The 12,304-nt window shown below is 33.7% G+C and overlaps 1 protein-coding gene across 1 annotated transcript; it reads right to left on the reverse strand.

The window, feature by feature from the left end:
* Window positions 1-123: 123 nt before the first annotated feature.
* Window positions 124-7,849, reverse strand: LOC143573934 (protein NSP-INTERACTING KINASE 2-like). The gene is made up of 10 exons (XM_077058699.1): window positions 7,735-7,849; window positions 7,531-7,660; window positions 7,292-7,363; window positions 7,070-7,213; window positions 6,878-6,949; window positions 6,724-6,783; window positions 6,003-6,100; window positions 5,756-5,905; window positions 3,493-3,834; window positions 124-937 (listed from the first exon to the last, which is right to left on the reverse strand). Exons 1-10 carry the CDS (start codon window positions 7,823-7,825, stop codon window positions 237-239), a joined length of 1,860 nt encoding a protein of 619 aa, XP_076914814.1. The 5' UTR covers window positions 7,826-7,849; the 3' UTR covers window positions 124-236.
* Between the last annotated feature and the right edge of the window lie 4,455 nt (window positions 7,850-12,304).

Below are 12,304 nucleotides of genomic sequence, written 5' to 3' on the forward strand. Positions count from 1 at the left end.
ATCAAATAAGGCCTCTGGCAACGCTTCATCGCCCTCGTTCCCCCTTCCAAGATCCAACCCTATGTAGTAAATGGTCGATTTGGTCCTCATTTTATTAAATAAAAACCAAAAGTTTATACAAAATTAACACTCTTAACAAACCCAAAACCATATAAAAGAAACATACACATAAACTTTAATTCGGTTTCTGTACAACCCGATCATCATAACCCGATTTATTAACCTCTTTAGACGCATCATCGCGGTCCTGAAAGCTCCATCGCTTGTGCAAGCAATGAAGAGTCATCGGTAAGATCAGAATATCGTTCAGAGTGCGAGAACTCATTAGCCCGGCCCCCATTAGCCTCGGCCCGTTGAGATGCTTCCCATTTTTCAGCCAGCCCATCCCCTTCCAACATCCGGGCCACTTCAGACATCTTCGGCCTTTGGCCCGGCTGATATTGCGTGCACAACAACGCCACTTGAACCATCTCCTCGAGCTCGATTCGGTCATAGTTTGTTTTCAAGTCCTTGTCTACCAACATATTAAGTTTATTCTCATGATGTATTTTTTTAACCCAATCAAGCATAGCCCCCTTTTGGTTTGCGGATTTGCCGAACTCTAAGGCCCGTTGGCCTGTGATGAGTTCGAGGAGTAAAATCCCGAACCCAAACACGTCTGTTTTTTCTGACGATTGGCCCGTTGAGAGGTACTCCGGGGCTATGTGGCCCACGGTTCCTCTAACCGCGGTTGTAACGTGTGAGTCATGGTGGTCTAGAAGCTTAGCCAGCCCGAAATCACCTACTACGGCTTCACAGTAGTCGTCTAGCAATATGTTTGCGGCCTTCACGTCTCTATGGATTATTTTTGGGTCGCATTGCTCGTGTAGATATAGTAAACCACGGGCCGCTCCCAAGGCAATTCGCTTCCTTGTACCCCAGTTGAGAGCCGGTTTGGCTGCCATAAACACAATCATGGTTATTTGTTCGTTTGTTTAACTTTAACGGAACAAATGAACGAACAAGAATAGTTAACAAATGAATTATCTAATTTGTGTTCATTCGTTAAGAAACTGAACGTTTTCGTTTATGTTTGTTTGTTAATATTCTAATACTAAAATCACAAACACAAATGAATATAAATGAACACAAATGAATGAACATAAATAGCATAAGTTATAAATGAACTTGAATATGTCTGGCAATATCATTACAACATTTTAAAAGTAAAAAAAAAGAAGATTTAAACAAATGGTTTCAAAATATGAGCATCATTGATTTTAACTCAGGTATCAGTGAACCAGTTTGGTTTTATGCCTGGAAGGTCAACTACAGAGGCGATACACATCCAAAGAAGATTAATGGAAAAGTATAGACAGTGGCGGATTCAGGAATTTTTTTTAGGTGGTTCCCTCTTAATTTATAAGGTGGTTCCTACGCGTCTTCTATATATCCGTACACTATTATTTCGAAACTCGGGTGGTTCCGGGGAACCACCCGTTTGTATGCTGGATCTGCCCCTGAGTATAGAGAGAGAAAGCGTAACCTACTTTGGTGTTCACTGACCTAGAAAAGGCGCACGACAGTATTCCACGCCGACTTCTCTGGGATAGCCTTGAGGGTAGAGGGGTTCCTGGGAAATACATAGAGATAATTAAGGATATGTATTCCAAGTCTGAAACAAGCGTTTGTGCGCCTGTGGGGGATACTGACTTTTTCCCCGTGGAGGTAGGCCTTCATCAGGGATCAGCGTTGAGCCCGTTTCTTTTTGCAGTAGTCCTAGACGAATTGTCAAAGTCAATCCAGGAGCCTGTTCCATGGTGCATGCTCTTCGCAGACGATATTGTGTTGATCGACGAGAGTAAACAACATCTCAACATGAGACTAGAGGAGTGGCGAGCTGCTTTAGAGAGTAAAGGTTTAAAGATTAGTCGATCAAAGACGGAGTATCTTTACTGTGACTTTGGTGGAGTAAACGATGATGAGGACGTTCAAATCACCATTGAAGGTCAAGAGGTTTCGCAGTCAACCAAGTTCAAATACTTAGGATTGTTTGTACAAAGTGATGGGGGTATAGAGAGTAACGTAGTTCATCATGTCCAGGCAGGATGGTGTAAGTGGAGAGCTGACACAGGGGTATTGTGTGACAGGAGGTTCCCAACTAAATTAAAAGGAAAGTTTTATAGGGTTGCGGTTAGACCGGCGATGCTATACGGAACAGATTGTTGGGCCATCAAAAAGACACCTGCGCGTAAGTTTGAGGTAGCAGAGATGAGGATGCTAAGGTGGATGTGTGGGCACACAAGGTTAGACCGAATAAGAAACGAGGCGTTTCGGGAAAGACTAGGGGTAGCTAGTATATCAGATAAAATAAGAGAGGGCAGATTGAGATGGTTTGGACATGTAAAAAGAAGACAACAAATGGCTCCCGTTAGATCAGTGGAAACTATATTTGTAAAGGGTAGAAGGGGTAGAGGTAGACCCAAATTGACCTGGGACAAGAGGATTAGATATGATTTGTTAGATTTGCACCTCTCTGAGGACATGGTTCAAGACAAGACTTCCTGGAGACGTAGAATTAAGGTTAAGGACCCGTAGGAGGAGGATTATCTCTTGTGATAACTTTTATTATATTATTTTCATTATTAGTATTTTCATTTTCTATTTATGGTTATTATCTTTATCATAATAGTTGTTGTTGTTGTTATTATTATTATTATTATTATTATTATTATTAATTTAGTCTATCTATTATAAATGTTGCTTAAATGCTACCACTAGTATATTGTTTCTAGTATGGCATTAATATACTACTATTTTCTTTTCTTATATATATATATATATATATATATATATATTATCTACTTATTTTTTGAGCCGGGGGTCTCACTGGAAGCAACCTCTCTATATTTAGGGATAGAGGTAAGGTTATCTACATCTCACCCTCCCCAGACCCTACAGATAACTGTAGTTATTTGTGAGATATGCTGGGTATGATTGTTGTTGTTGATTTTAAGTTAATATTAATAGGGGAAAGTTAACGTACAAATTAAATTAGCGCGCTAACTGTGTGAATCAAGTAATGCAATTATATATACAAGTTGTGTAATTATGTAATTACATCGTAGTGTAATTATGTAATAATTACACTATGTTGTAATTACACTGCGTTGTATATATAATTACACTGCTTGATTCACACAGTTAGCACGTTAATTTAATTTATATTTGATCCAAACCCATATTAATAATAGATAAACTTGAATGAGCACTCAAACGAACAAACATAATGAACGTAAATGAACAATAGTAGACGTATGTAAATGGACGATTTTAGATGAATGCAAATGAACGAATGGGAAATGTGTTCATGTCCGTTCGCTTCATTAAATGAAAAAAAAATGTGTGTTCATAAATAAGCTTTCCGTTGAACAGTTCACTGAGCGTTTAATTCATTTATTATATAATAAACCCTAACTAATATATTCTAACAGCTCGTGTATAAAAGCGCACCTTTAAGGCGAGAAGCAACGCTCCCATTTGACATGTAAGGGTAGACCAGGAGTCGTTCTGACGACGTCATGCAAAAACCATACAATCTAAGCAAGTTTCGATGAACCGCTAGGCTTATCATTTCAACTTCGGTCTGGAACTGGATCTCACCACCAACCGCATTACCATCTTTGAGCCGCTTAACGGCTACAACAGTGCCATCTGAGAGAACCCCTTTGTACACGATCCCGAACCCGCCCTTGCCAAGTATGTTTTTACTTGTAAAGTTGCCTGTAGCAACTTGAAGTTCTCTAAATTGGAATCTCCTTAAGTTCCCCATGCACACTTCCTCCCTATATTGCTCTAAATGCATAAAAATATAAGGTAACCACATGTGACATATATTAATCTTTTTTTTTAATTAAAAGTGGTTTAGTGCATGTATGAGTAAGTGTATGTCTAGTGGGCGGCATGTTGGGTGCCAAATGGGCGATTTTGGCGATGAACAACCCCCCCCCTCCCGGGCGACAAGAGAGCGATCACGCGGGGGGGGGGGAATTTGTCGCCGTATTTGTTTTTTGATCAAATATTATTATATTAAGTATGTGTGTGTAATACATATACATATATATATATGATGTGATGGAGCTACAACACCATTACACCTCTAAAATGAAATCGCCATCTGCTGACGTGGCGCCACGTGTCGAACATCGCCTCCATTATGTAGCCCTCCACCACACTTAGCTTAAGTTTTTATTGGAGTGTATTTAAATATGTTTTGGTTTCTAGGGCCGATTTACTTTTTTTTTTGGTCTAAATAAATGTTCTTTTATTTTTTTTTCAGTATTTCGATATAAATTTTATTAAAAACCGTGTTACTTCGTAATAAAGGATTTTTTGGCTCTTAAATATAAAAAATATTGTGTTTTCATATAAATTAGTTTTAAATAAACTTTATATTAGAATGTTTGCCCAAAAAAAAAAGGAAACAAAAGGAAAAAGCTGTGTATTTTGATTTTAAAAACGGTTAAATGGTAATTTTTTTTAGAAAAAATCAAATTAATTAAAGTGGTTTAGAGCATGTATAAGTGTTTCTTGGAGAGTATTTAAATATGTGTTGGTTTCTAGTGTTGATTTACTTTTTTTTTTTGGTTTAAATAAATGTTCTTTCAATTTTCTTTTCAGTATTGCGATATAAATTTTATTAAAAACCGAGTTACTTCGTAATAAAGGGTTTTTTTGTCTCTTAAATATAAAAAATACTTTATTTTGATATAACTTGGTTTTAAATAAAATTTATATCAGAATGTTTGAGAATAAAAGGAAAAAGCTGTGTATTTTGATTTTAAAAAAGGTTAAATGGTAAAATTTATTAGAAAAAATCAAATTAAATGTTAAATAAATTATTGGAAAATACTAGGAAAAAAATAATTCAAAATTCAAAAACTAGTTTGTAGAGTCCTCTACCAACACAAGTAGGGCTGTAAACGAACCGAACGAACACGAATAAGGCCTTGTTCGTTCGTTAAGCAAAGAATGTGTTCACGAACGGTTCACAAACACTTACCGAACGAGATTTTATGTTCGTGTTCGTTCAGTAAGGAAATTAATGTGTTCACGAACACAAACGAACACAAATAAAATCGGCAGAGCCTAGAGATTGAGATCGATGCATTCATCAATGTGAATAATGAAAACCGGTAAACAAATCGAATGAACACAAACAAGAGCGTGTTCGTGTTCTTTAATTTAACTTTAAAAGAACACGGACACTTAATCGAACAAATATTTATGTTCGTGCTCGTTTATTTAAAAATGGACATTTGCATTTGTTTGTTTAAAATCTAAACGAACATAACTGAACAAAGATAAACTAACATGCATGAACAAATGTAAATGAACAAAAATATAAACGAACTTATACGAAAACACTTAAATGAACACAAATTAGCAAATACAGATAGCCTATCCAGATAATATTTAATTATGTTCTATTAACACATAAACAAACATAAATAAACAGACATAAACGATCGTTCATGAACATAAATGAACGAACGGAACATGTGTTCATGTTCGTTCGTTTAATTAAACGAACACAGATTTTTTGTTCATGTTCGTTCTTTTATTAAATAAACGAACTTTCCGCCGAACGGTTCACGATAGTTCACCGAACGTTCGGTTCGTTTACAGGCCTAAACACAAGAAATATAATTTTCCTAAACAACTTAAAAATAAATTTAATGCAAGTTTAATCAAACATTAAAAATTCTAAACTCACCATTAATATCAAAGAAAACTTGTTGGTTAATCCGTCTCCGCCACCAAAACGCGAACCCAAACCCGAAAAACAGCAAGCAGAAGCATCCGAGGCTGGTCCCGAAGGCTAGAGCCATCTTGCTAGTTTTTGGTGTGGCAGATGGTTGTGACTCTGAGTGTCACAGAAAGTGTTAGTCACAAAATGGTTACTTTTTGTAACATGCAAAATAATAATTGAATTGTACGAACATGTGGTCATATAGGCTTACTTTGTTGACCACCAATGGCGAGCGACATTGGTGTTGGCGTTGTTCCGTTGCAGTCTTGCTCGGTCCCAGTCGCACATATTATTGGATTTCCCATGACACTGTTCACATGGTTGCAGTAAGTTATTTAGTTACAATGGTGATAGTTTTTGTTTTGACTTTTGTGGTCAAACGGATATGAGTTCGTAGCTTCATATTTGAGTCGTTTCTTCAGGTAATTTTATAAAAACTTGTTAAGATTGTTAACAGTATAAAAAATATTGTAAATAAAATTTTTTAAGGTACTGGTTGAGATCATATATTTCTTCAAATTTGCAATACAAATGTTGAATGTTTGACCAAGTCAAAGTTAGTCAAAAAGAGATTTTACGGTTATAAAATTAAAAGGACATGGTGGCACATATTATTGGATTTCCTATAAATATAAATACTGTCCATATGGTTACAGTGAGTTATAACTTATAGTAAATACTGAATACAGAAGTTTTTTTGACTTTTGAGGTCAAAATGTCAAATGGATATAACTTGGAAGCTTCATATTTGATTCATTTCTTCGTGTATTTTTATAAAATTTGTTAAGATAATTAAGAATGTAATAAATATTACAAATACAAGTTATATGGTACTTATTGAGATCTTACATCTCTTCAATTTTACAATTTAAGTATAAAATGTTTGACCATAAAATGTAGTTAAAAAAGGAGATGGATGAGAGGTAACTCACTTGAATGTTTTAGCTTGAAACTTTGGAACAGGACCACTTAAATTATTGTATGACAAGTCCCTGCAAAAGGGTATTTCAGTCATTTCCTCCCAAAAGACAAGGGTATTTTTGGAAATAAAAATTCTTTTACAAAAGATATCAAAAGCCAACTTACAGAAATGTGAGTTGGGTCATGTTAGCCAAAGGCTGAGGAATTGGACCAGTAAGACTGTTATTATTTAACCGCCTGTGACAATTCAAAATAAAAAACTTTAACATAATAAAAAGTAAAACCAAATCATTACTCTTTGAATATAATAGTTTGCTCCCGAAAACCAAGGGTAAAACGGTCATTTCGCACGCTTACAAGTAATGCAAGGTCTTGATCTTGGCTAAAGAAGGCGGGATTGCACCGTTTAACATATTGTTAGAAAGATCAAGTGTTTGAAGCTTAGGTAACTTCCCAAGCTCAACTGGAAGTGGCCCTAAGATTCGGTTATTCTGTAGCAGCCTGCATTAAACACTTGTAACATTAGCATCACAACTTGCACATCCAAACATTATTAAATTTTGGTACTTTACTACTTACACTGTCTGCAAATTCGTTAAGTTACCGATGCTCGGCGAAAGTGAGCCTGAAAGATTCTGGCTTGGACTCCCCCTGCAATTCAAGAAAATATCAAGTTAAAAATATGATCTTTTTTTTTCAAGAAAAAAAAAATTTTCCAAGAAAAATTTTTTTTTTTTTCAAATAAAAAAAATATTGTAATTGGATCCTTTTATCTTAACTAAATTATCCAAAAAAAATAATAAAAATATGATTTTTACAAGCCAATGACAAGTTTATCTGCAGAACAAGTGATCATAGTCCAGCTGCATGGATCAACAGCATCAGCATCCCAGTTCAACACACCATGTGGATCATCTAAACCATTCTTTATATTCATCAAAGCTTGAACTGCAAAAAAAAAAAAAAAAAGTTTACAAACTTTGTATTGAATATATAAACTATGAAGAAACAAAAGTGAGTACCTTCAAAGTTGACACCAGCAGGAGAAAGCAAAGCAGATGCATATGTGAATAACAAAGCTAAACAGCTGATAATAAGAACTTGAAGCTTCATTGGATTGAATCAAAGTGAAGAGTTGGTGAATATGTTGTATTGGTTGATGGGAAGTGAGTGAGAAGTTGGTTAAACTTGTAGTTATAGAGCATACATCACATGGTGTACTTGGAGTTAATGGAAGTGAGATCAAAGATTTGTGTCAGAAGGCAAAGGAAAAGAAAGACACAGTGGTATGGGATTGGTGTTGATATTGGGACTAATGGTGTTAAAGTGAAAGTGACTCAGAATGGGAGGGAAACAACATGCTTCCCACTTGTTTTAGCAAAGAATATATATGTGTGTAATTGATACACTGTTTGCATTTTGATTTATAATTAGGGTGCAAACAAGCCGAGCCCGAGCTCGACTAGGCTCAAGCTCGGCTCGTTTCAAGCTCTATTTTCAAAGCTCGAGCTCGGCTCGTTTACTATTTATTAATTAATTATTTTATATTTATAACTATATATATATATATGAGTATCATTACAGAACTCTTACATTATTTAAGAACTTGAAGGAACTCTTAATAATTAACATTTATTATAAAAAATTTTGTATGTTAATGTTATTTGAGCGCATATAAAATAATATATATATAATTTAGTTATTTTTTCATAACATTATATATATTAATTAATATTATTAAATATATATTAAAAAATTATATAAATGGTAGGCTCGTGAGCCGGCTTAAGCTCGAGCTCGGGCTCGTTTATTAAACGAGCTTACTTTTAGGCTTGAGCTCGGGCTCAGGCTCAATTAAGCTCGGCTCGATCAAGTTTTTTCACGAGCCGATCTCGAGTAGCTCGCAGTAGCTCGGCTCATTTGCACCCCTATTTATAATGTATTATATGTATAGTACATATATGAATATACAAAAATATATATAGATGGGCTATTTATCGAGTAGTTTAACTTACACTAGTTAAATTTGTTCTCAGCATTGTTTTTTTTATTTATTTTTAAACGTTCGTTATACATATTTAATAGTCGACAACCTATGTGTGTTTCTATTTTGATATATGTAATTTACATATAATGCATATGGAAAAATAAAAAATAATTTTTTATTATGTGATAGGAGTGTTCTTACAACTAGTGAGTTCTCAAAGTTTTCGTATATATACACACACGTGTGTGTCGGTTATGTCAACGGCCAAACCGTGTATATATTATAAATTCAAATACAGAGTTTAATTTTTTTAGAATCTTTCAATAGTCAAAGCTTTTAGGTTTTTAAAAAAATAATAGTAAGTATTTGTGAGTATGAGATAGATAGATATAGAGAATGAGATGTGTATTGTTTTTAAAATATAAATAAAATTTACAAAAAATTATATATTTGGGTTAACATATATGAATAGAGATGAAGAATCGGGTGTAAGTTCTCTTACGACTGATTTTATCACACATAATATATATGTAGCAATTTATAAGTTTCCATCTCTTATGTTTAAAAATTAGTAAATCAAGTTTGTACCTTTCTAAATTCGTTTCAAATGGGGGTATAAAAATTGGCTAAAGATGAAATACTAACAAACCTCATTATTTTAATTTTTAAAAAGTTTTTAATATTACTATTTTCATTAAGTTTTTATTCATCTATACTATATTAATTATTAATAAAAATAAATTGTAAGACAGAAAAAAGGTTAAAATGTTATTGAGACATGCTTTTAGAAAAAGAAAAGTTAGTGCATGAATATATTTACACAAATCTAATTTTAGCGTTTCTTTTGAGAAATAGTTGTTTTTACATTTTTCAATAATATATAAGTAGCATAAAAACTTGTAAGACCATGTCTTATGTTGCGTGACCGTGGAAGGAGGCATCACTACCATGGCACACCACGTCGAGTCGTCATGAGCGGGTGGTGGATTGGGTTTTCGTGTTTGTTCTCACGGCGTAAAAGTGACGTGGAATTTGGTTGATTGCATTTTTATTTTTGGATTGAGTTGAGACCAATCAAATGCTTCCACGTGCTTTTTTTATTTTTATTATTGTGTTATGCTATTTAATTAAGACTTAATTTGACTTTTCTTAAATAACTTGTATTCGTTAGTTTTTTCTAATGCATAGTCCTGTTTATTTTTTTTTTCCTTATCATGTCGATAGAAATTTCAAATAAATGGTGTTGTTTTTCATAAGATAAAGTATTTTGGATGATAAGTAATTGTTTAGAAATAATTAATATTAACTTTAAAAATAATTAATAAATTCCATGAAAAAAATAGAAAAATGTCACTCGCTGTTTTCTGTCAAGTTAGCGTATACTTGGCTATATTTTCACCATCACTATCATTTACCGTAACACATAATTTAATATGCGAAACGTGGCCAATGATATAAACTTCGTGACATTCTAAATCAATGCCAAACACCTCAATGAGTTTATGAGCAAGAATTTCTAAAGCAACTCGAAATTATTGAAATTTCTGAGCTTATGATAAATTAAAAGAGTTTGGGTCAGACCTGCGATCTTGTTTAGATAATATGCCAGTGTAATCCTTGAGCACGACACTTTTAACACCCTAAGTCCATAATCATCTTAACTAAATAAAAAGTTAAAATTCACGAGCATGTTGTCATGTTGCATGTAAGTTATTTGTTATAATAATCATAATAATAATAATAATAATAATCCAAATATGGTAAATTCAAATTGCGAATCATGTAGTGGGTCTAATTTATACGCAATTACGGGTTCATATCATTTGATACATCTGTCTGTATGCTATATGTATTCAATAGATAATAATATATTATTTGAAAGAGAAGAATATATTTATATTTATATTTAATATTTAAATTTAGGAAAGCGAAAGCAGAATAAAACAAATAGTTGTTTATTCTTATGCCTAATTGCCTATGCATGCAATATATTAGGAATGGCATTATTTTGGATTATTTATTGACTAGGGTTACGGTGGAAATTGATTTATTTATAGAATATTATAGTGGGCTGTCTGTCTTCCACCCAAAATTATGATTTTAACTTTTTATTTATGTTGTATTTACTATTATTGTTTGTAAATAAGTATAAATAATCTATGAGTATGATATAATCCGTTGTAAATGCATCCTTCATGCCGGGGAATGGATAACATGGTTAATAATTTTCGATGTTTGCAAATATTGCTTTCCCTTGAATGGCCCCACATGTGCTTTTGTTACTAGCATATAGTTGCAGCAGCTTCCTTGTTTTTATTTAAGTAGTGATTGAAGGTTGAACCCCGTCGAAGATACAAGCAAGTTTCTAAATTTTCGTGGCACTAAGATCTACGGATGAGTTTGGCATCGTACCGGTACCGAAAATCCCGATCCCGAAAATCGCAAATTTTTTGTACCGGTACCAGTACCGAAATGTTCGGTTCGGTACCGGTACGGTACTGGTATTTAAGGAAAATTCGGGAAATACCGGTGCCGTACCAGTCCCAAAAACTCAAAACCTTGGTACCGATTCAATACTAACAGTACCAAATCGGTATTGATTTCGGTACCGACACCAAGCGGTACCATACCTATTTTTGCTCATCCCTACTAAGATCTTAGAGATGGCTTGCTCAATTCAAATCACTTTCCAATTGCAAACAAAATTTTTTTCCCAAAATTGTGTAATGTGCATCATTTCAAACAGGCCCCAAATATATTAAATTTGGAATGAAGGGTTCTTTAAATAAAAAAGTATGTTATTTAAAAAAAAAAACCTTCGATATATAAAGAAAAACAAGCAATTTAAGAAGAAGCACGCGCCAATAAGCTAGTGGTTCAATTTCTACCCTCAGCATTTAGTTAAAGCGACACTATGGTGATGATAAGAGACTATGCGAGTATGTGGCATTCACTAGTTTTATCTCACCGCATTGTCGTGCCTTCGGGCAAGTGTTCACGTGCATTGGCCTTAGGTGAAAGTTTACCTCAGATTAAAAGACCAGTGTATCTCGATGTGATTAATTTAACTAGTAACTTATTTGAGAGAGAGAAAGAGGGAATGGACAAAGGTTAAGTCTAGATGTCAAGTCTAAACAACACTTAAATGCATATACTAATTTGATAAATTTAAATAAATATATTTAACATTGAAATAATTTGCCATTTATGCATAATTTAAAAATACATAAAACTATATGAGCTAATAAAAAAATAATTCTTTGATGGTTAAATTAGAACGGCTGTCAATCCTAATCTACTGCTATTAACCACATATGCTCGCACCTTGTAGGATTCAAATCATACCGCTCTTGTATAGATTGGATAGATACACTGTACCACCAAAATGTTCATTATGGGCATTTGATATGATAAGTAACGTTTAGTGTGAAGTATTATATCTCCATTAATGAGAAGCCCAATGCAGAGTGATCTTTATCTAGGTAAAACCGAGTGCACGTTAGATAACATTTTTTTTTTGTTTGTAAATTTTATTTAACCTTTTCTTCTATAGTAAGAAAGTAACCTTTTTTTCCTTATTTATTTTAGTGTTTCTTTATTTATAT

Source organism: Bidens hawaiensis, unplaced genomic scaffold (assembly GCF_021521415.1).
Source record: "Bidens hawaiensis isolate Kalapana, Puna unplaced genomic scaffold, B.hawaiensis_p1.1 tig00001382_1, whole genome shotgun sequence".
NCBI lineage: Eukaryota > Viridiplantae > Streptophyta > Magnoliopsida > Asterales > Asteraceae > Bidens > Bidens hawaiensis.